The sequence below is a fragment of the Alligator mississippiensis genome, chromosome 1, assembly GCF_030867095.1.
Source record: "Alligator mississippiensis isolate rAllMis1 chromosome 1, rAllMis1, whole genome shotgun sequence".
In the NCBI taxonomy this organism is placed as follows: Eukaryota; Metazoa; Chordata; order Crocodylia; family Alligatoridae; genus Alligator; species Alligator mississippiensis.
Window position 1 is genome coordinate 102809835 of NC_081824.1, and position 24948 is coordinate 102834782.

Sequence of the window (24948 nt, forward strand, 5' to 3'; positions counted from 1 at the left end):
TGACGGGTAGCGGTGGGAAGGTGTCTTCTGCGGCGTCTGCGGTGGGGAGGGGCCGGCGAGTCTGGAGATGGGCTTCCAGGGCGGTCACTGCCTCCGTCGGGAGGGCGGCCCTAACGGCCCGCAGAAGCCGCCCCGCGGTGCGGACGGAGCGCATCGCCAGCTGGGCAGCCAGGGCCTCGGGTGACAGCCAGTCCGACCGAGCGGGGTCCAGGAGGTGCTCCAGGCGGGTGGAGCGCGCCTCGACGAGAGCTGCCGTGAGGCTGGCAGAGGCCAGGCTCGGCACGATCCGGTGCAGGGCCGGGTTGTGGACCAAGGGCTCTCGAAGGAGCTGCGGGAACCGCAGGTGCCTGGCCTGGGGACAGAGATGGAAGGCCGCCCGCCAGGCCCGCACCACGCTGCGGTAGAACGGGGGAAGGACCGCCCCGTTCAGGAAGGTGAGGTCCAGTTGAAACAGCTCCCGGTCAAAGCCGAGGCCCCCCACTCGCCGCAGGAATCGGCAGGCCAGCTGTCGCCACGGGAGGTGGCCTTCGGTGTACAGGAGCCGCTGGAGGGCCTGCAGCCGAAAGGCGGCCACCCTGCTGGCCAGATCGATCAGGCCCTGGCCCCCCTCGCCGGTGGGCAGGTAGAGGGCAGCTCGTGGGAGCCAGTGGCGTCCGTCCCACAGGAAATCGACCAGGAGCCACTGCAGTCTCTCCAGTAGCTCCGGCGGAGGGTCCAGCACCGCGCAGCAGTGCCACAGGGTGGCCGCCGCCAGGTTATTGATGACGAGGACACGCCCCCGGTAGGAAAGGCTGGGCAGGAGCCAGCGCCACCGCTGAAGGCGGGCCTCCACTCCCTCCTCGAGGCTGTCCCAGTTGCGCGCCATGAAGGTCGTCGGCCCCAGGAACACGCCCAAGACCTTGAGGCCCTCGCGGCGCCAGGCGAGGCCCCCCGGCAAGTCCGGCGGAGGCCTGCCAGTCCATGCGCCAAGCAGCAGAGTGTCACTCTTGCCCCAGTTGATGCGGGCGGAGGAGGCGCGCTCGTAGGCCCGCTGGCAATCTGCCAGAGCCCGCACGTCTTCCTGGGTGGCGAGGAAGACGGTGACGTCGTCCGCATAGGCTGACAGCCAGAGACGAGGGCCAGCAGACGGGCCCGTGGCTGATGGCAGGGCCACCCCACTCAGGCGGCAGCGCAGCGCGTGTAACAGCGGCTCGATGGCCAGGGCGTAGAGCATGCCCGACAGCGGACAACCCTGGCGAATGCCCCTGCGCACGGGGAATGGAGCGCAAAGCACCCCGTTCACCTTGAGCAGGCTGGAAATGTCCCGGTACAAGACCCGGAGGGCCCCGGTGAAGAGGGGCCCAAAGCCAAAGGCCTCCAGCGTGTGGAAGAGGTAGGCGTGGCCCACGCGGTCAAAGGCCTTTTCCTGGTCGAGAGAGAGGAGGCTGACGTCGAGGCCAAAGAGCTCGCTAGCCGTGAGCAGGTCCCGCAGCAGGAACAGGTTGTCTTGTATGGTCCTGCCCGGCACGCAGTAGCTCTGCTCGGGCCCGGTGAGAAAGGCCATGACCGCGCGGAGGCGGGTGGCCAGCGCTTTGGCCAGAATCTTGTAGTCCGCGCACAGCAGGGAGACCGGCCGCCAGTTCTTCATGTAGCCCAGGTCTCCCTTCTTGGGCAGCAGGGTCAGCACCGCTCGGCGGCAGCTGATCGGCAAGACCTTGTCGGCGAGGCTCTCCTGGAAAACGCGCAGGAGGCTGGGGCCGAGGAGAGGCCAGAAGGTCTTGTAGAACTCGGCAGGCAGCCCGTCGAGGCCCGGGGCTTTGCCAGAGGCGAGGCCGGCCGTGGCGGCCGCCAGCTCGTCCAGGGACAAGTCCCGCTCCAGCTCGCCGGCCTCCAGGGCATCGAGACGCGGTAGGCCCTCGTGGAGTTCCCGTGTGGCCTCGGGGCATGACGGCTCGGCCGCGAACAGGTCGCGATAGAAGGCGACAGCACGTTCGCGGACTTCGCCCGGCTCTGTAATGACCCGGCCCTCAGGAGTCTTGAGATGGTCCAAGACTTTGCTCGCTGCCCGCCGCCGCTCCAGGTCGAAAAAGAAGCGGGTCGGGGCGTCGGTTTCCACCAGCTCCTGGCAGCGGGCGCGGATCCTCGCGCCGCGGGCCGCGCTCTCCGCCAAGTCGCGCAGGCATTTCCTGCGGAGCCGGAGGCTCTCGCTCAGTGCCACGTCGCTGCCAGCGGCCAGCAGAGCAGCCTCGAGCTCCGCCACGTCCTCCTCCAACTCCCGGATACGGCGGCGCGTCTCGTTCGTGGCCAGCTGGGTGTACTGCTGGCAGAAGGCTCGGGTCTGGACCTTGCCCACGTCCCACCACAGCTTCCAGGAGGAGTGGCTCGGTCTCGCAGCCTCCCACCTCCGCCAAAAGTGGGCAAAGCAGTCCCGGAAATAAGAGTCCTGGAGCAGACTAATGTTCAAACACCAATACGGTGCCCGTGCACAGGCTCTCCCCGGCAGGCTCAGTTCGCTGAAGGCCAGGCCATGATCTGATAGACCTGAGGGAGCGATGCGGCTGCTGCGCAGCAGCCGCAGGTGGTGCCTGGTGATATAAAGGCGGTCGAGGCGAGCCATGATGAGACCGCTGGCAATCATCTTGGCCCAGGTTTACTGGCGCGCATCGGGATGCAGGGCTCGCCAGACGTCCACGAGGTCTGCCCCCTCCAGGGCAGCTTGCAGCTTGCGAGCGGAGGGCAGGTGGGGCTCAGGCCCTGTGCGGTCGAGGCGCGGGGCAGTGGTGCAATTGAAATCTCCCCCGAGGAGGAGCAGGTCATCATCCTCGCTAGCGTCGCGCAGGAGGGCAGCCAAGCTCTCAAAGAAAGCGACCCTCTCCTGGCCATCGGAGGGCGCGTAGATGTTGACGAGCAGCAGACGGTGTTGCGCGAGGGTGACGCGGACGGTCAGCAGGCGGCCGGGGACGACCTCCCGTGGCACCGCCGCGTCAAGCTGCAGCTGCGGCGATAAGAGTGTCGCGACCCCCGCGCGGAGGTTGGTGCTGTGGCTCAGGAACACCTGTCCTCGCCAGGCAGCCCGCCAGGCCGCCTGGTTGAACCTGTCAGAGTGGGTCTCTTGTAGGAAGGCGATGGCCAGCCTCTTCTGTCGCAGGAGCTCCAGGACGGCCTCGCACTTCACCGCGTCTCGACAGCCGTTGACGTTGAAGGTGCCAATGGTTGTGGCTGCCATGGGTGTGGGTGTGGGAGAGGAGGAGCAAAGCAGAGTGCGGGTGGAAGAGCGAGCACCCAAGAGCAGAGCAAGGCAATACAGACAGGTCAGGGAAGGCCTACCGTGCCCTACTCTAGTCGAGGGACCCGCCCAGGCCCCACTCCACTCTCACCCTCTGGGCAAGCTTGTCCAGACGGTAGGCCATCTGACGTGTGCCCCGATCTTGCTGCATGAGCTTGACTGCCGCCCTGGCAGCCTTGACAAACACTTTGGGGTCTGCACACCACTGGGTGATGCGCCCCGCTACATTTTTCTGCCCCTTAGTTAGCTTCAGCAAGGACAGGAGTCCCCCATAGTCAGGAGGGACCCAGGGGGGCTCCGCCAGCTTGGGGTGGATGTTGCCTATGGAAGAGCGGCGAGGCTGCACCCCCGGCGGGAGCTCACCTGCAACTGCATCGTCGACCCCCTCGATGTCCAGGCACATCAGCCGCCTCTCGTCGTCCGAGTTGAGGACCGGCTCCGCGAGGACATTCCCTGTCTTCTTGGGGGGGAGGGGCCATCCCGCTCACGACGTCTCTTGCGAGACTCCGAGAGCTGGATCTCCATCTCGCTAACGTCCCCATCTGCTCCGGTAGGCTGGGGCGTGACCAAAGGGGCAGCGGGCTCTCCCGCCACCCCCGGGGCTAGGCCACCGGAAGAGAGACATTCGCCACTATCCCTGCTGCCGCCCGACTCTGGAGGCCGGGGGACAGGCGAGGGGAGGGGGACCCCTGAAGGCCCCTCCCCCCCACCCGCTAAGTCTGCCTCATCGGTGGCTACATCCGACGGGGCGGGTGGTGTGGCAGCCGGAGCGGGGTCCGGCTCTGTAGTGGGGGGGCCCTCGGCACTGGCCGAGGAGGGGTCTGTCAGGGATGGGGTGTCCTGAGAGGCCCCCCTCATCTCCCTCTCTTTGTCGGGTGGTTGGGAGGATGCCCGAGCCCCATCATCCGATGAGGCTCCAGCACCGCAGTCCCCGGACACCCCAGCCACTTCGGCCGGGGCAGGCAGGGGGCAAGGGGAGGTGTCCGCCTCTCCACCCGGTGGAGCTGCCGCACCGAGGGCAGGGGGCGCCACAGACGGGGAAGGGGGTGGTGGGGCCATGGTAGTAGCACCAGCCCCTCGGCTGGACGATGGCTTCCCGCTGGAGACCCCGGTCCCCTGAGATGGAACGGGGGGGAAGGAGGTCGGGAGGAAGAGCTCCCAGCCTCCCTGGCCCTGCCGCGTGCCCCAGAGGTCGACGCGCCGTCTTTCGGCGCTGCCGCAGGCGGCGATGGTCCGGCCGCCTTGCCCCGAGGGCACTGCGCGGCCAGGTGGGAGGAGCCCCCGCACTTGAAGCACGTGGTCTCTCCCACAGATAGATAGATAATAAACTGCCGCCCCTCGAGCGTGAGGCTCAGGGAGCGAGGCAGCGACTGGGGGCCCTCCTTGAGGAGCATGAAGACCTGCCTCCGAAAGGACAGGACGTGCTTGCCCTGAGGGTTCTTGTTTCCCATCGGCAGGCGGCGAAAAGGACTCGCAGGAACCCCATAGGCCTCGAGTCCCCTGGCCAGCTCCCGATTGGAAACGTGCGGTGGGACGTTGGAAATCACCACCCTCACTGCCTGAGTCTCTAGGGGCGTGACAGGGTAGTGGATGCCCGCAATGTCCAGGTCCTCCGCACACACCCTGTCAACCAAGGCGGGCTTGCTCAAATAGATCATCGGGACCGTGTTCACGCGCCCCGCGTAGCGGATGGTACGCCGTCCCAGGAGGGCGGCCAGAGCCTCCACGCAAGCCTCGAGCCCCACATGGAGAGGGGCATGAACCCTCAGGCCATGAGACAGTGGGAGGTCCTGAGAGACATCCTCATGCCAGCTGCCAGGCGTAGGAGCCGCCATTCCTCGCCAGGACAGGGTTAAACTGCGAAGCGCAGCAAAAAAAAAAAAAAAAAAAAGCCTCAGGCTGACACGGGGGACTGGGACTGGGAGGGGGCTGAAAACGCCCCAAAAATCGGCCTGAGGGGGGGCAGAGCAACCCCGGAGGGGCTCAGGGCAAGCCGCAAGGCAGGGGCAGATGGCAGGGACCAAGGGAAGGGGCCCTGGAGGAGGGAGGCAGCAGAAATCAAAGGGACAACTCAGGCGGGGGTGGGGGAGGGGCAGAGCCAAACGAGGCTGCCAGAGCCCAGGGGAAAAAGGCTCAGAAAGTGGGGGGGAAGGGGCAGGGAGGGGGTCCCCAGGGACAGGGTGGGGAGAGGCAAGGGGTTTTTTTTGGGGGGGGGACAGGAAAAGGGGGGCAGGGAGTGCGAGGCAACGAGCTGAAAGCACCTGAGCTGGAGGAGCTTAGAAGGGCTTCAGCTGTCGGCGGCCATCTTGAAAGAAAGAAACAAGAAAAGAAGCTCACTCAATCTTTATTGTCTTACTAGCTCTAGTTTTCCAGAAGTCAGGCACCTCTTTATCAGGTACAAGTTTGTACCTGCAAACAATTGTACCTACCACTTTTTGAACCTGTTCTTTTATTAAAGATACAAATCTAACCACTGACCCCTTTGTCTGGTGGCCTGTATATGCCAAGTAGTTAGTGGTGCACGTACTTAGAATTATTTACGCAGTTAACTTTACACAATGTTGCATCAACAAAGAATATGGTCAGGGATCAGCCCTGCTCCAAATTACCTTCACTGCTGGAATAAGGCTACATGATCAAAAGTAAATTTTCTTTTTGGGGCCTCCTAGTTCTTCATGTGATTTTTCCTCCTTGGAGTGTGTGCACACCTATTTGCACTTTTTTCAATCTTTTCCATTTCTAAGGAAGTAATATCATCCGTTCCTTTTTAGTTTGTGAGAGCATGGCAATTGTGGGGTCAAAACATCCAACTCACTCATGTATGGGGAAGTACAGGGGATGTTCAAGACGGTTCTTAATGCTAGAAAGAAAGAATCCCTTCAAACCAAATTTAGCTCAGATCTGAAATTGTGCATATCATCACAAAGTCATTGTCCTGTTTCTTTTTCTAGAGATACAGGGTGTGACTACACATCACCCTACAGCGACATAGCAACACGCAATGGCAGCATAGCACTCACGTGGGTCAACATGTGATCAGAGATGTGGGGCGGAAAATTTTCCAGTGCTTAATTTTTCCGTGGAAAATTTTCCATTTCTAAAATGTCATTGTTTCATAAAATTCATTAGTAACAATGAATGGATGCCAATACAATATTAGACAAGCTTGGCAGTTTCAAAGTTGTAATTAATGTTTTTCAAACAATTATCCCTAGGAAGCGTATGAGAGAGTACATATATATTTTATTGATTTGTAAACAGGAGGGCAAATACACTCACATAATAATCCAAACCAAAAATCAAGTGATGAATTCACCTAATTGACTGTGCAGGTCAAATCAAAACCAAAGCACAGCATATCATGCACAATTCTTTGGACATGCTAAAATTAGTGTGCCAACAGTTTTTAGTGCGTTTGTTTTTTCCCTTAAATTCAAACAAACTATGTAAGGGAAGTACATGCTATTGTGTATTGTCTTTACATCTTTACAAGTATTCCAATAAAAGTAATTTCTTTCCACATAAAGCTTTGAATTTGTTTGAATATAACTTTTAAACCACATTAAGTGTGCTGTATTTAATTTTTCTTTCTAATCAAATATTTCAGTTCAAATACTTCTGGCTATTGGGACACAAAATTAACATGGGAGGGCTTTTTTAGTTTTGTTTACTAAATATGAGTAAACCTGCTAAATCAGATCATGCTCTATTTAGGGCATTGGAAATTTTTCCAGATTTAAAATTTTCCAGAAAACCCACATCTTTGCACGTGATCAGCATCTACATTGCCATAGTGGCGCGCTCCTCCAGTATAGCGTCTCGCTACGTAGCGGAGAAATCTAACCGTGCGCCACGCACATGGCACAGTAACTGCCTGTACTGTGTCATGCTTTAGTACTCCCAAAAGGAAGTACTAAAACACGGTGCCATAGCAGCGTCTCTGTACAGCGACATGTAGACACACCCACAGTGTTGTTTTCCAGGACTACGGTTGGTAGCCCTGATCACACTACACTAACTCATGTGATCCTTTAGAGCTGAAGGAAGGAATCTCATTTGTTTGGTTTCCATCTGAATCCTAAACTGGGATTGGTTTAGGTAATGAGAGTATAGCAATAACTGATACTGCTTACCCCCTTCATTGTCAGCTGCCCCAGACTATCTGTAGGAATAAATCCATGAGCATTGTTCCCCATGAACTTAAACTGCATGACTACATTATGTAATTATGGCAAAAGAGTAGTTGCAAGGGATGTTTTACTTATAAGGGCACTGGTGAGCATTTTCTTTGATGTTAGGAATTACCGCAGCCTGTTGCTTTATGCTGTATTGCTCTTACAAAATTGGTTGCCAATCATCTTTATTGGCCAGAAACTTTTAAAACTATTTCTTATGTTCTCCAGTAGTATTCATCGCTTGGTGGAATCCAGTTTTACCACTTCACTGTACAGTACTTACAATGTCAGGCACAACAATATCTGAAAGTGAGATGAAATAATGGACTTGACAGAGCATTTCATTTTCTCCAAAAGGAAATAGCCATCAGTCATTTTACATACTAACTTCTTGCAGGAACTAACAGCTTTACCTCATTCATATACAATAGAGTGCAAGCCAATGCTGTCGGCCACATAGAAGTCATCTGAATGTGCTTTCTTATTTAGTTGTAAAACTACAGCGTTCAAGCTCTACCCAGTTATAGATTGCCTGGAGCCTAACGACCTTACATATTTTTCATAAAACTGAGCCTGTTTTAGCCACTCACATTTTTACTATGGAGTTCTAGCCTGAGTTAGTAATGGGTTTTAAACCATACAATTTGAAGTCAGGGCTCCTCAATTCTATTCCTGGCAAGCTCATTGTTGAGAAGTGGTTTATTTAACCTTTTCATCCCTCTGAAATTAATGCAATAACAGTTACCTAGTTCAGAACATTCATTAACTAGTGTTTGTAAAGAATTTTCTGAACCTTTTGAAAAGCAAATGAAAATATTGTTCATTATCCCAATCAAAATGGTGTTTTCATATGGAATCTGTCATTGGGCCTGGCTTCTATACTAATACTCTAAATTCTTCATGTCCTTTGTAAAATGTGGAGCACAAAACTGCACATAATACTCTAAATGAGGTCTAACCAGTACTGAGTAGAGAGACATTATCACCTCCTGTGTCTTGCACCTAATACGCCTATTGATGCATTTCAAAACCACATTCAGTTTTGTGCAGTTGCATCACACTGCAAACTCATATTGAGTCTATGATCTACAAAGACTACCAGATCCTTCTCCACAATACTGCCATGCAGTCTCATGTCAACCATTTTGTATTTGTATTTGTATTTATGATTATTCTTTCTAAAATGTCCACAGTAAAGTTGAAAAGCCCTGCTCTAAACTACCAAGAACCAAACTGACCTCCACAAAACAATTAAACAACATGGTTCTCTCAAGCTTTAGCAGTGATTGTGCTCTTCTCTTGGGATAGACTTATCTACAGCCATCCCTTGATTGGAAGACAAACATGCATTTTAACACTGAAAGTGTTATGGATTTCAGGAATAACCTGCCTTTTTCTCTGAACAACTGAGCTGTAGGGTAAAGCTGACTCTGGACAAATTAAAGTTAGATCCTGCCTATTATAGATCACACTGACCTCAGTCGAAATAAGAACCCGAAGGATTTCACACTGTACTTTTCTTTCCTGTTTTTGCAATATGTTCTTTGTTAAAAAATAAATAAAAATGCCATGTTTGGACTTGCAAGCACTGCAATAGGTTCTCCAGGTTCATGGCAATGCATTCATCTGACATGGAAGACAGTGGTAAGATCTGCATTTATAAGGAATTGACTTCAACCTTTTACAGTTGCTCTAGTGCTGTAGATTGGTACTTTTTATGTGGGGGGGAGGGTGAACAAGTACATGAGAGGAAGCCCATTTACAAGAATTACTGAACAAGAATACACATACAAGAGCCAAGAAATCTGTAAGGCAATGCCCTGCCTACTCCAAAGAATCCTCCGACTTACTGGGCGTATCTTAACATGCAGTTAGCACAGCTGAATAGACTGTGGCACATTTCATGCCCGAGTCAGCTGCTCCTGGGTGCAGTGTTTACATGTGTGCCCGGGACTGCGGTGCGTTTAGCTGAGGCAGAGCAGCTCCAGCTGACAGGGAGCCTGGGGGGTCAGCCTGCCAGCCCAGGGCTGCTCCCCCAGCTCAACATGCTGCAGAGGGTCTGGCTGGGGCATGAGGGTGCTACAGTATGGGGTTAGCTGTCAGGCAGCCTCCACACTGTAGCATTCTCATGCCCCAGCCAGCCGCTCTCACTGTCTACACAGGCATTTTGACACATTTAACTACTCCGCTGTAAGGTAGTACTTGTCATACAGCAGAGTTAATTAATTGACTGTGTGCTAATATGGGCATGTGCGGATGGTGATGCGTTACTGCAGAGTTGGTCAGTTCTACAATAAAGTACACATGTAGGTGCGCCTACTGAGTATGATTCTGTTCTCTCTTTTGTAGGCAGCATCTATTAAGCAATCAATTTCCTTGGTCCCTTGTCATCAAATATAGGTCTTATTGATATGATGAAAGAATGCATGGTTTATTAGATCCCATTCTCCTTCTCTCAAGATTTGTTGATGGGAAGGAAAAGGTGATGGCCTGGGGGAGGTGGAGGCAAGAGTAGGGTGGCCATCACAGAGGACAGTCCAGTTGTCCTCTGTCCTCTATTGATACGAAACTGGGCACCTTTATGTCCTCTATTTTTCTTCCAAGAGAAAAATAGAGGACATAAAGGCATCCAGTTTCATATCAATAGAGGACAGAGTAGCAGAAAACCAAAATGTCCTCTATGATGGCCACCCTAGGCAAGAGTAGTGACAAGAAAGCATAAAAACAGTTCAGACATCCTATGTGTCAGGACTCCAATCCAGATAGGGGTGAATAAGAAACCGTTGGCCCACTTGGGTTTTGGGTCTTTAGAGTAGAACTCAAGCAATCTGATAAAAAACATTTTTAGTTTAGGTAATCTATATTAGAAAACAGATAAGAAACTAAAACCTCTTGGTTAATGTTTTATTAAAATAGACATTTTCTATGGGTTTTGGTTTTTTAAATTTTAACTTTAGCTCCTAATTCAAGACCTAAAGGTTTTCAGGTCCATGTTGCAACCAAGGTGTTTACAGTTCATAATGCTATGCAGCTGTGAGGGTAAATGTGCTTAAGTTTAGTAAATAAAGGGCTACAACAGGGGGAGGCAACCCCTGGCATGCATGCCGCAGTGTGGCCTGTGAAGACATTTTGCTTGGCACGTGTACTTTGGAGTGGATGGTGGGGGAGCTGCAGGGGCCCGATCCTTACTGTGGCAGTGCAACTCTGGCCCCTTCCCTGCTGTCCACTTCGAGGTGTGCATGCACCTGCTGCTGGCAATGAGCCAGGTTGGGGCTCTGCAGACCCTGGTGCAGCTGCTTGCAGCTTCCCTGCTACCCGCTGTAAGCAGCCCGGGTTTCACAGTGCACGGCAGGGGCCTGGCCAAAGCCCAAGACAGCTGTGGCAAGCAGCTGCGAGGCTGTAAGCGGTTCCACCAGGGTACACAGAGCCCTGGCCCAGCTCGTTGCTGGCGGCGTGTGCATATGTGCCTTGAGAAAGGGGATGGGGCTGTGCTGCCAGAACAAGGATTGGGCCCATTGTGGCTCCTCTGCCGTCTCCCCTTAACATGCCAACATTTTACAGATCAAGTTTGCAGGTGTTTTTGGGACTCTGCCCCAAAATGTTGCCGACCCCTGAGCTAGAACCTGTAAGATGCTCTTGCAACATTCTTGGATGTCAGTGGGAGATGCAAGTGCTTTGCAATTATCAGACTGACTGATAATCAGACTGACTGATTATCAGACTGACAGAGGGCCAGCTTGAAGCCTATCTATCATTGAAATCCTGCTTATGATTTCAAGATAAGGATTCAGTATGGACTTCGTGGTGGACAGGCTTTGTGCTGACTATTGTCACAGAGATTAATTTCACTCATTCAGTTGTACACAAATACTAGAGAAAGTATTCTCATTTTAAAGAAGGTTATAAGTAGAAACCTAGGCTTTGACAATTCATGTATCCACTGGTATCAAATACCTACCATTCTGTGGTTCCTAAAGATTTGTTCTTTCCCCTGTGTCAGAAACAGAAGAGGGTTCTAAATTAAACCTTACTAACCATTACAGTTACACAGTACATCACCCACTATAATCAACGAGAATGAACACTGTGGGAATAGTTCATTAATATCATAAATATGGTACCTGTGCCAATGCAGTTAATTATTAACAGCATTCATATATGGAGGCTCTACACTTCTTTGAACATTTTATTCTTTGTTGTCTTGATCACTTACCTAATTGTTATAAAATGAATAGAGGTTCTTTAATCTATGATAACTGAAGATTTCTGCTCTAAACTTTACCTGGAGAAGTGATTGTCTATCCCTGTTCTAAGCTGTGCTTTAGCTTTTGCTGTGGGGACCTAGCAATAGAAAATGGACAAATGAAAAACAGAAGAATTTTCTGCCAGTGTGGGTCAGTTATCAAAGAATGGCTATTCCAAATGTAATGCTGCTTTGAAGAAGTGTTATAAGAGACATTTCACTGTTGCATAAGGGAGAAATAGACTGGTCATCTTCATGGACAGGAGTGCAGTTCAAACTTTGAATTGTATGAAAACTCATTTGAAACTTTGAATTGGATGAAAACCCAAGGAAATGTATCTAACTGCTTTATATTCTATGAATGTGTATATGTGCTAACTGTGAAGAAGCTAGACTTAAAGTGTTTTGGTACTGGATTTTTCTCCCTTTGGAAGTCTCTTATGTCCATATGCCCAAATATGAACACGAGTATGTCAAGCAGTAGCAAAGAATGAATAAGGGTGAAGTTACATGTTACACTTAGACCATACTAAGGGCATTTAAAACACAAGCGTCTGCAAATTAATCTCATTAACTCGTGCTAAATGACCCCTGAGTGTCTCAAAGTTATACCAGTTAAGGCAAGGGTTAACTTTGGGCTGTGTTGGGGTAATTTCAGTCTGCTCCATGGAGATAAAACCAGCAATTTCCTGGTCCTTCAGCATCCCAGGATGTACGTCTCCCAGCCCTCCCCCGCCACCCTGCCCCCAAGAGCAGAGGTAGAGCCCAGGTATTCTGGCTTGTAGCCACCCCACACGGCTTGCCCAACCTTCTAGTGGCAATTCAGAGCTCTCCAGGCAAGAAAAGGTATTAAGCCCAGAATGCAACTACACATATAACATTCATATTTAAACACCACTTAACATTTCACAGATTCAGTAAGGTCTAAGTGAAATTTATTACTTTACCCTAACACCAGACTAAGAATCAGCACAAAAGAGTTAATCATGGGCCTTTTCCTTTCCCACAAGTTTTATGTTGATGCAGCTTTCTTGATACCTTGAGACTGATGTGAGATCAGAATCAGGCTCCGTATTTATAGAATATTGAGACCCTGCCTAGTAGAGATTGGATTATGCTAAGGCAGGGGTGGGCAATTATTTCAGGTGGAGGTCTGCTTAATGATTTTTGGTGAGCTGTCGAGGGCTGCGTGAGTAGCCCTGCCCTTTGCCCTGCCCACTTGTCACCATCTTGGGACCCGAAGTCCCACCCCTAACCCCAACCTTTGCCACTTGAAGTCCTTCCTCTTGCCCCCTGGAAATACTCCTTTTTGCGTGGGGGTTTGCCGTCTTAGAATCAGAAAGAAACCAAATCATACACTAAAAGTCAAAAACCTACTATAACATATTTTAATTTTATTATGAAAAATATTTTTGTCATGATTTGTGTTTGCATTGTGTATATAGGGGTGATTGCATAACAACTCAAAATAAATTCTTAGTCTTGTATATTGTGGGGGGGTATGGTGCGTGTGTGTGTGTATGGTGGGGTGTGGGGGATGTGGCAGGGTGTGGGGGGGTTGTAAGGGGGCATCACTGTGTGTGGGGGGGCATAGGGTATTTTGGGAGATAGGGTATATGTGAGGTTTTGTGGGGGCGGAGTGTGGGTTTGTGGGGTATGAGGGAGGGTGGGGGGTGGGGACCACCGCCCCACACTCTCCCCGTGGCACAGCAGGAGCAGACAGGGTGCTCGGGGTGCAAGCACCCAGGGGGGTGCAGCTCCTGCCAACGCTGCACATTGCAGCAAGGAGTGCAGTCTCCCCCGGGCCATCTGTATCACTGGTGCTCCCTGCCACTCATGCTCAGCCCTGGCACTCCCCAGGCATGGGAGGGAAGCCCCAGGCGTGGGAGCTGGTTGCCTTCCCTGCCTCTGAGGGAAAGGGCACAGAGGCTTCTCTCCCCTGCCACACAGCCCTGGCAGGGAAGGCAGCTGGCTCCAGTGCCTGAGGCTTCCCTTCCATGCCCAGCAAGTGCAGGGGCTGTGCATGAGTGGCAGGGAGCGCTGGCAAGACAGACGGCCCAGGGGAGGCTGTGCCTCTTGCTGAGATGTGCAGTGCTGGCCAGAGCTATGTCCCACTGGGTGCCTCCACCTTAAGCTCCCCACCTGCTGCTGCCACTGCCTGCTGGGGCTGCACGCCATGCAGGGAGTGTGCAGGGGTTCCCCCAACCTCCCCACCTACCTTCACACCCACATACTGCTCAGCCGAGCTCCACACTGCCATCACCCCCCTGGGTGTGGGCTCCACAACCCCAGCCCCATGCTTCGTGCTCCTGACCAGCTGCAGCCCCACCCATGCCATTTCCCTACCTGCTGCCTGGAGCAAGTGGGAGACTGGGGAAGCGGAGCAGGTCTCTAGGGGCTGCAGCAGCAGCAGCCCCACCTGGAAGCTGATGCTGGTTGGGCTGTGCCCTTCCACCCCCAAGAGTGGGAGCGAAGCACTATAGGGTATGTTGGGGGGGTACATGTGGGTGCCTTGCTCCCACCCTTGTGGGTGGAAGAGTGGGGCAGGGTGCAATTTGTTGATGAGCGCCATGGGCTGGATGAAAGTGCTTGGTGGGCTGGATCCGGCCCATGGGCCATATTTTGCCTGCCCCTGTGCTGAGGCCATATCTGCTAAGGGCAGATTAAATGTACTATAGCCTCTGCTCTTCTGATCTTGTTTAGTACTTTCCATTTTCTTTTGGTAGATCTAAACCAACATAAAACTTATTTTTGTTTCAGTTTTCTAAACTATAACAAAGGGGTGAAAGAGTTTAAAGGTTGAGCTGATGCTATCCTGTGGTGGACTAAAGTGGCCAAAAGACAGGAAACTGAGGATGATCCTAGGATGAGGAAAGGGGCTTCATTTATGAATGTACATGTAATTGCACACATTTCAGAAAGAGCTCATAAAGAAATATTTGCACACTGTTCCCATTCAGCTCAGCTGAAATCAAACTTTTGCAACCTATTTAGGACTGTTTTTTTTTGGCCTTAGGTAGCTTAGACAAGATTCTACCTTTCTATTCCTTGCGTCAAAGTAATTGCTTCCTGTGAGTAGACTGGCAACTCATAAGAATGCCTTACTATATGGATACTAATACATTGCCAGGTGAGCAGCCTATTTTATTGAAGAAAGAAAACTTCTTATTTCTTCACTTTGCTATTTGAAATCAGTTCACAACATCAGTGTTTGTTGCTCCTAGTTATCTACCCCCATGAGGGGCATAACTAATAAATTCTTCCATGCTGCAAAGTGCAATCAGCAAATCATTCATTATTCTAGCAGGGATTTCTGAATTTTAGGAGAGTTTGTGGCATAGTGAACAGTCTTAGATGTAACTATAGTATATTACTATATCAACAGTATATTAAATGGCCTTTCCTACTTAAGATGTAGGGAGTTGTCTATATGCCATTGCATTCTTTGAATTAAGTTGTAACTACTGTTTATCCTGCAGAGAAAGTGCAGCTATCAAAGAATTACATCTACAAAATGTTCACTTAATTTCTGATGAAGAAGAATACAATGTGATTAGCTGACAGTACTAGCAATTAGAAAACAAAGGAAATGGATATGAAAATCCTGGCCAGAGAATAGGTATCTGTAACCCTTCAATGTCATTTCTATAGCCAATAATTTGCATGTCTATGCAATCTAAATGTTGAATACATTTACTCTCCTCCCAATAAAATTATTAACTTACAGTGAATGTAATTCATTTGTTAGATAAATGTTGACATAATGTTCAGTGCTAGGTTGAAGATATAGTCCCCACACTGAAAAGCTTATAATCTAAATAGAAAATCATAGAAATGTGAAATGGAGCTACTAGATCAGTGGTTCTCAAAGTTTTGCCCCTATAATGCCTGTACTATATCATCTTTCCAATACTTTTATCCAGGTTTCTGCAATTCCAACAAGTCCAGTGTGTTCAAAATAGTCAATGATCCCAATCAAAAGCAAACTAAACACAACAAAACAAAAATAAAAGGAAAATCACCAGTAAGAAGGATAAGTGAGAATTACGATGCTAACAGATGTTGGGAATTCTCCCTTGACCCACCATGCCCAGTAGTTTCATTATTTGTACTTTGGGGATAGAATATGCAAGTAAGGAGGAAATTAAAAATAGTTTGGTTGGACAATGGTTTTTCCAAGTGTGTGATATAATTCTGGATAGGATGGCGACATGATTTAAATTTCTGCTTCCCTAGCTAAAGAAAGCTTCCTGTTAATTTGTAGGACAGTCTAGCCCAAACTGTTACAAGCTGCTTTGTTAAAAAAGTGGTTTAAGAGATTTAGTAACACAGGGGCCATGTCTACATGCAACGTTGACTCCATAGTAGACCAAGACTACTGTGCAGTAGTGTCACATGGCAGCAACCATCACACAACACTACTGCACGATGGTCTTGGGCTACCACAGAGTCAGTGTCACAGAAAATCTGTCGACAGCACTGCACAATAACTCGGGTTACTTACTGTGCAGTCATTTAGTACTTGTTTATACAAATACTAAATGACTGCACAGTAATGACTGCACAGTCAGTATATCATGTAGATGCGGCCAGGGTGCATCTATACATGCACTTTACTGCAAGTAGACTAATTAGCTCAGCATTAAAGCATCACCGTCTACATGTGCACTGGTGTTAGGGTGCTGTAAACTAATTCACTCCATATTAAGATAGTACCTTCCTTCATGAATGACAGAGTGAAAAGAAAGAATTGAGGTACCACAATAGATACAACATGGTCTTATAATAGACATGAGATGCTTGTGGGTGGTGGTATCTAGAATATGTCAAAAGTGAAGGAAGGCAAGCAAGCAGTCATGTGTGAAGTCAATCGAGTACCTGTAAGTGGAACCCTGCAAACTATCAGGACAACTACTATTTATAAGTCTTGCACTTAAACTTATACGAGGGGCTAAGATGACAAAGACCATGGGGAAAACAGGGAAGGAATATCTGGGGAGCATAAAAAACAGGGAGCATGGAGGAAGGAAAGTCAAGTTGAGGAGGAAATGCTCATAGGGGGAGGAAACTGCAGTAAGTGGACAATCAGGTAAGAAATGTTATTGGACTAAAGAGCATTTGAAAGAAGAATCTTTTTTTAAAAATCTGAAAAGAAGAGAATAGAGAAGGGAAACTAGATGAAATAGATTAGAGAGAGAAAGAAAAATTAAGAAAACAAAATGGAAATGAGATCAGGAAAAGAAGGAAAATTGCAAGTATTACTTTTACAAAATGTGGATCCAAAAGAATGTTAAAATCCCAAATTTGATTTTTCACACTTTCCACACTTTCAAATATGCTTGTTGAATGCTAAGCATTGCCTCATTGATAGAAAGGCTGAGATTTTTATGTCTGATTTTTTGTTTGTTTCTTTCTTTTAGGGAGCTCCTGCTGTCTGTAGCTCTTGGCCAGGTTCTCTCTCTCCTTATCTGTGGTATTGGCCTGACCAGCAAGTATCTGTCAGAAGATTTCCATGCCAACACTCCTGTTTTTCAGAGCTTCCTCAATTACATCCTCCTATTCTTGGTCTACACAACTACACTAGCTGTCAGACAAGGTAAGTGTGGCTTTCTGAAGTGGGATAGCTTCTATTAGCTGTTATGTAGAAAATAGCTATTTAAGATAAAAAACATTTCAAAACAGCAAATTCCCATTTTCAAAAGTGTTCAAGTACATAAGAGCTGCAGTTTTAGTGTTTTTGCTCAATAAAACTGAGGCTTCTCAGTGAATTAGGCACTGTTGAAATATTATACTTTGTGATATTCCCATCTTGTTTATATTAACTAATCATTGTTTCCAGAGGACATTAAAAGCATTACATATCAGATAAAAGGAAAAAGTAAGTCTTCATTAGGAAGAAACAGATTAATAAACCACAAATATTGACATGTTGTATAAATCAAAAGGAAAAATCTGTAGTCCTTTTTCCTGAATATTTTCATATAAACATTTTTAGTACTCCTTACTCCCTGATTTAATTTGTGATGTTGTGATGTCACTATGGCTAAGGAGAGAAATTGCACATAAATCTGTATAAATGGTCGGAAATCATTCTAAACCTGTAACAGGACAGAAGTTCATTGCATATAGACTGGTTTCAAAATGGCAGAATTCAGTTTAAGCAGTAGCAGATTGAATCACTTTAGGTTAGACCAGTCTCTTGAACTTCTGTCCCAGATCTCTCCTGATACAAGTTAGGTCACAATACACTTTACTGGAAGAAGTAGCGTGTTACTTCAACCCAACTCTGCAGCATCTGTATAGAATGAGTGCTTCAGTGGGACTTTTTGGCACCTTTAGGTAAAGCTAATTCAATCAGCTATTAGATAAAAGCACCAAAAAGCCCCAGTAAATTGCCTGATCTATACAGATGTTGGGCAAGAACGGTCCAAATAAGACACTGCCTCTTCTGGGCATGCACTGGGCTCAGCACAGGAGCACGCCAAGTTCCAAGTAAAGCGCCACTTTTTTTTTTAACAACTACAAGCACCCATTTATTTGCCCATGCTTAGGAATAAAAGTCCACCTAAAATCCTACTCCAGGTAATGAGGTTTAGGGTCCAGGCATGCAGGAGAAAGCAAATTCTGTGACTCCCACTTGCTGGCCAATACAGTGGACTAGTAATCTACCACAAAAGGTCAGCAACACATTTTTATTCTCCAGACCAAGTATATACAGAGAGGAACTCTCCTTGGACAGAGCAGCTATACATCCCCTTAGTATTATGGAGTAGAGTGTTGATAAATAATTTGGGCTCAAGTGTGAAATGCATGTATGTGCACTCAACACCACGCCCCAATTATCCCTTTATTTAATATTTGCTGCAGAGTATAGGTTTCTGCTACCACATTTTTCCTTTCTTTTTCACCTGTCCCTCCCATCTCTGAGATTCCATGCCTAGATTATGTATGGGAAGAGACTGCACTGAAGTGCCTTTCTCATCCACTCATTTTTTAATCATTTGATTTATTCAGCTTTACAGAGCACATCAATTTGAAACAAAGCAAAGGAGCAAAAATTGCACCCGCTCCATGGTCAGCATCTAATAGAACAGTGAGAGAAACATTCTCTGGGGGAAAGAAATGTAAAGATGTATTAGGAGCTAGTAAACTTAATGGTCCACTCAGGCTTTTGGGGTTTCAAATGCATCTGTGACCGCAAATATTTTGGAACCTTCCTTTACATTAAGTCTTTAATTGTTCTGGGAATACTTAAGGCCTTCCTTCATTTCTTATGATGCTCATGTGGAGCAACACTGTGAAATATTCCAGTGTTCTAAGCATATGGGGATCTCACCCCCACCAAAAGATTAGTGTAAAAAAATCAGTACAGGGAAGATCTAACATGTATGCAAAGTGTTATCAAATGGTATCTGTTGATATTTCCCTAAACTGAGGAAGGTTGATCTCTTTTGGAAATGTGGACACTCTCCCTAGAAGAAATTGCTAAAACTTTTCTTAGTCTTCCTGTTTCAGTTTGGATAGGAGAGAAGCAGCAGCCAAGCCTCCATCCACACAGCCTATATTAGCATCTTTCTGAAGAGTTCTTGGTAGAAAGTACAAGCACAGACCATGTCTGTTATCACACAAAACCAAGTTATATCCTGTAAGTTGCATTTCAGTGTGGCACTTAGGTGTCCATCTCACAAAGCTTTTAGCCAGCTTTGAGTTCCTAGATCTCTTATGTGCTTTTGAAAATGTTATCCTATGTCAGGACATATGGTAGAACCGGCACTGTGAGGACCCTGCAGCCAGCAGAGCTGCAGCTGATTGGTGGAGCCAGGCAGGTGCAGAGCGAGACACCAGGGACTTGACAGCCATCCCTGCGGGAATTGCTACCACCACTTTAAAAGCCCTGGAAAGAGTTGGGACTCTTGATGTGTTGGCCACAGTAGCAGCAAGGTCCCAGCAAGGCTCCCTGGAAGTTCATCTGTGGGAGTATATCAGAAAGACAATCACTCTCCCTCTCACCTATAACTCTACAGGCATGTAACTATACAGGTGTTAAAATGCAGTGCTTCAAAACCAAGAAGTTCCTCTCTGGAAGAGGCAGTATTTTGTAATGCTTTTCCTATCTTTGTAGTGCTACGAACAGCTTGAGTGGCTCTATGCTTGCTTTTTGTAACACTTCAAGGGCGTATTAGCATTATAAATGTAATACCTGCCCATGGATTAAGGGATTTACTGTCTAAACAGACATAACAGACAAGGCTGGGAGAAAGAAAATATATTTATCCTTATTTTGCAGATGAGGGACTGAGGAACAAAAAGGTTATGCTGCAAGATTGTAGTCATGATAGGGTGGAAGCCAGTGCCTTGCAAGTCCCAGTCCAGTAAATTGGACTACAAGATTTAGGTTCAGTCTCATCTATTTAGCAGTGTATAATTCAAATAAGAAAATGAACATTGCCTAAGACAGGGGTGGGAGTATACAGCCCATGGGCTGGATCCAGGTGACCAAGGGATTTTAACTAGCCTGAGATGGGTCCTTAGACCTGTCCAGTCCAGGCACAGGGGGCAGCCTGGATTGCGGTTTGTGTGGCTGTTTCTGCCAGGTGTACAGCAGGGCTGGGGTGGTGTGGCAGCCAGACTCCACTTCCCGGCAGCCCTGACAGTGGTGGCTCCTTCCAGCTGGTGCTGCCAGTGTGGCTGCTGCTGCTAGACCTGGTCCCACTGTCCAGGCACCCTGGCCGATCCTCTCTGCACCCACTGCCGGGGGCACCAGATGGAGCACGTAGGCAGGAGCTCCATGGAGATCAACCTAGGACCTTTGCAGGCAAGGTGTGCTCAGCCTGGTACATGGGATGCGGCCATGGGTGGGTGGGGAACAAAATCCAGGAGTGGGACAGGCAGGTGGGGCCGGGAACTCAGGGTAGTGACACTGCGGGGCCAAGGCCTGGGGCAGAGCCATTGATCTGCTGCCTGCATATCCCTGCAACGGGCACCGCTTCCACGGGGAGGGGTGTGCCAGGAGTGGATCGCAGCTCTGCCTCAGGCCCAGGCTGTCACTGCCCCATGACCCCAGCACCAATCCCAGCCTTGCCCCCTGTCCTGCTCCCAGATACTGCTCCCCACCCCCTCATGCAGCTCCATCCCATTCACCCGGCCAAGTGTGCTCTGCCTGCTAGGGTCCTAGGCCAGTCTCTATAGAGCTGAAAGCTGGGATCACTGTGTGGTGACAGTGTGGGGCTGGGCCCCAGGAGGGAGTTTTGGTGAGCTGTTGTGGGCCAGAGGGCAGGGGGAGGAAGGGTGCTGACCCAGCCCTCAACAGCTCACCAAAACTCCCTAAGTGGCCCTTCAGCCCCAATAGTTGCTGACCCCTGGCCTATAAGAACTGATAGTCCTCAAAGCAGCTGAATCAAAGTGAATGAAGTCCTGAAATAAAATTATTTTAGTGCAGTAGGCTGATAGAAAAAGGATGTTTAATGTTTCATGGATCAGCTGAACAGGAAAAAAATCCAATTTGCATCAGACCAATCCACAATTAAATATTTCAGTTCAATTTTCCACTAGTAAGATTTATTTTTTTTTGCTAATTCAATGTTTTTTCATGCAGAAAAAAAATGCATTTTTCTATCAAAAATCATTCTGCTGGAAACACTGCAACTAGCTCTATTATGTCGTTTTATTTGTGTGTTTGTATATGTTATATTTTTTCACAAAAATTTGAAAATCATTCTTCTGTTCTCCATAAGAAATTGGTTTTAAGCATATTAATAATTTGGGATGAGCCTAAACACTGTACTTGCATGCTGCAACCAATTTTAATCATATGCTTCTTAATGTACCAACACTGAACTATTGAGGTCCGAATTTTTGCATTTATTTGCGTACACATAGGGAAAATGACATTGTAAAATGAATGTTATTAATGCAGCATCATAAGACAATTGAATAGCATTATGTATAACGTGGTTGATTTTCCAAAAATGTAATAGATATGGGTAATGAAATCTGCAGCCTTTCTTCCTCAGGTAATTTTTTATCATTCCTATTTATTTTGTTAATCACTTTGCCAAAGCCTATTTCTCTCTACAGATATACCTCTGTGTTAAAGAAAACCTTATATCTCATTTTATCCCCACTCAATCATCCCCTAAGAAATCTACCTAACAGAATCCTGTCAAGACACTTTTTGGCCATTCATTTGTGTTGGGTATTGTTGCAAAATGAGGGGAGAGAAAACCCTTTAATGATCCTTCTGTCAATGAAAGCTAGTAGAGATTAGTTTTAGCACCTTAAAAAGCAATAGGTGGGAAATTGTCTGCAGTGGGCCAAGAGGTGTTAATTACCACAGGGCTGACTGATGGCAGAGGTACCAGCTGCCTGTAGACAAAAATAAATCACTTCTAAAAGACACCTCAAATATGTTGCAAATGAAAATAACACACATACATGACATGGTTAAAAAAAAGTTCACTAGGTTTTTTGTTTTGAACAATAATTAGGCAATGAGAAGTTGGTATGTATCTTCTTTGAACTAAGGAGAGAAATCACATAATCTCAACAGACCGCATTCTTCCACCATTACTTATACCAAGCAGTACATTACTTCACTATTGATTTCCGTTGGTCCATTGATTTCAATGGGGCATTTAACACTCAACATACAGAGGGCTGGCAAAAATCCACCTAATAATTTGCTGATACAGGGTGACTCTGTATGGATGTTCATGTCTGAGTGTGCTATATGTGTGGTTGGATGCATTTTTTCTTCTGGGCTGCTAAGTGATGAGGTTATACTATATGTCAACTAAAAATATTTTTCCTAGAGTTTATGTAATGATTTAAATTTGAGATATAAACAGATCTAGGAAGAAGCAATTAGTAACTCTTTTGAGGGTGTTAAAAGTGAAATTATGCCATGTATTATGGGAATATTAATTTTCAATAGATTTCCATTATAGATTTGATCTATGACCTATGTGTTTCAACTATATATATATATATATATATATATATATATACACACACACACCTGATACTTGAATGGGTACCTCCACTTATAAAAAAAGAGTTTTTGAAGGAAATTGCAGAATTTACAAGAGACGTTCTGGCTAATTAACTTTTACATCTGCTATTTGGTGAACAGTACAGTAACTCATGTCTTTGTGGCATCGGTCTCATTCTAACTGCATTTATTTTCAATGTATAAAGCAGAGCTTTCCAAACTTTATGTTGGTCACACACTTTTTAGACACGCATCATTTCGCAACACAGTAATTCAGTTCCGGGGGAGGGGCCAAGGGAAGCAGATGCGAGTAAGGGAGCTCCGCGGTGCCCTTCCGCAAAATTTTCTGCATTTCGCGCGACACACCTACACACTGCCGCCGACACACTAATGTGTCGCGGCACACAGTTTGGAAAGCTCTGGTATAAAGGGACAATTCCTAAAACTAGAATCACATGATTAGTCCCACTTTTCTTTAAGGAGACTTCCCCACCATTTGTTGCTCTTTTTCAAACTGCCTGTAATAATATAATGCCAAGTACAGGTACCCATTGCTATAGGTGTTCAGGTCATTTTAGATGGAATATATTTTTAGCTTGTCCATTAAAATTGAAACATTTTATGAAGACATGTCAATCTCACCAAAGTTCTCGATGGGAAAGTCTGTGGTTCTGAAGCCTAGGATTCTCACCTGGTTGCTTCTGGTGAGAGAGGATGTACATACGTAAATGAAAAGGCAAAGGTCTTGATAGAAAAAATAAAGGACATTTATTTCTAAAGGGCTTGATTTTGTTCCAATGAAGAATGAAACCAGATCTCAACACCTCAAAAGCTGTCATGCAGAGAGTAATAATGAGCTCCTGCAGGACCCTGGACAGAGGGCTGACCACTGGAGAGGGGGAAGGGCAAAGGGAGGTCTTATATGCCCCAGCTCCCTCCACACTGGCAGCAGCTGCTGCTGCTATAGTAGGCTGAGCATGAGCTGCTACAGCTGAGGAGCGAGCCCCCTGCACACTGGCTGCAGCAAGGGCACCACTGTGTCCCCCCACTCCAGAAGTCTTTGCTCCCTGTAGTGAATGAGGCGAAGATGAGCAGAATGGTTTGCAATTTTTGCCATTGGAGATATATTTCCACTCCTGGCCTCCTGGGCTGCAGCCGGTATACAGTGAGCCTGCCTGTCAGTCGCGGCAGCTCCATGGCATGGGTTACCCCTAGTCAGGGCCAGACACAGGCATGGGTGAACCGAGTGACCACCCAGGACCCAGATAGAAAGGGGGCCTGAAAATGGTAATTTTTAAAATTATCATCATCATTCTTTCTGGCAAAGGGGGGCCCAATATTAAAAGTTCTCCCGGGACCGCCAGGCGTCTAGGTACGGTGCTGGCCATAGTGCCTTGTTCTCACCCAGTCGCATGTTTAGGGGGCATAGGGCTGTCTGGCATCTCTGGCTAGGCTGCATGGGACTGCATCTGCATAGCAAAACCTCCCAGGGCTGATTCTGGTACTCCTTCTAAGTTGGTGCCTGGGACAGGTGCCTCACTCATCCCTTTCCCCACAGTTACTCTACTGCTGTCATAAAACAGAGTTGCTATCTTGTAGCTAGTTCTGCGTCTGACAGCAGCAGAACCAACCAACCCAACACAGAGGAAAGATGTAGCTATGCCCCAGCCCCCACATAAGACAGCAGAGCATGCTGCAAACTTTTTGAAGGTCAGCAGAGTTCCCCTTAAGCTCAGAGTTCCCCACAGGAAGAGTTCTGAGTGTGCTGGCTAAGGTTGTTTCCGGACAGCCCAGTGCAACAGGCCATTTCAACTGCCCCAGTGCAGGGGTGTTTCAAACCACAATCTAACCCCATATTAAAACATAAACAAATACTTGTACACATTTTACTGCTTGGGGCCAAGACAAATAATGAATTTCTGGTACCGTAGAACCCAGATTTTTTTGTATTTAGATGGCTAGCACTTAGGTCACAGCAGGCTACCAAATTAAAACTGGCCACTCACCTGTTGCCGTGGCTTTTACTTCAAAGGATGCTGCTTCTTCAGTCAGTTGGAGTACAGCAGTGGTCCTGTGTAGCTGATTGGGGAAGTGGTACCCTCAGAAGAAAAGCTGCAGCAAACACAGGGAGCACCTCAGCAACTGCTGTTTGCTGCAGTTTCATACACCCACAGCTAGTGCATAAAGCCTCATCTTTGCAAGAGTGGGGCAGATGTTAGGAGCCTAACCTTGCAAAAGATCTGGATTGTACTGTCTTTAGAATTCTTATAACAGT

The 24948-nt window shown here is 47.9% G+C and overlaps 1 protein-coding gene and 1 long non-coding RNA gene across 2 annotated transcripts in view; one reads left to right on the plus strand and one right to left on the minus strand.

The window, feature by feature from the left end:
- The window catches only part of SLC35F1 (solute carrier family 35 member F1), a 458666-nt gene that overhangs the window by 259558 nt on the left and 174160 nt on the right, over positions 1-24948 (plus strand). Inside the window, exon 2 of the mRNA XM_059733219.1 lies at positions 17104-17279. Coding sequence (XP_059589202.1) covers positions 17104-17279 — 176 coding nt within the window. The remainder of the gene's footprint in view (positions 1-17103; positions 17280-24948) is intronic.
- LOC132249995 (uncharacterized) lies at positions 17646-24779 on the minus strand. Its single transcript, XR_009461564.1, has 3 exons — positions 24680-24779; positions 23316-23374; positions 17646-19652 (listed from the first exon to the last, which is right to left on the minus strand). It is a non-coding gene; the product is annotated as an uncharacterized LOC132249995 (long non-coding RNA).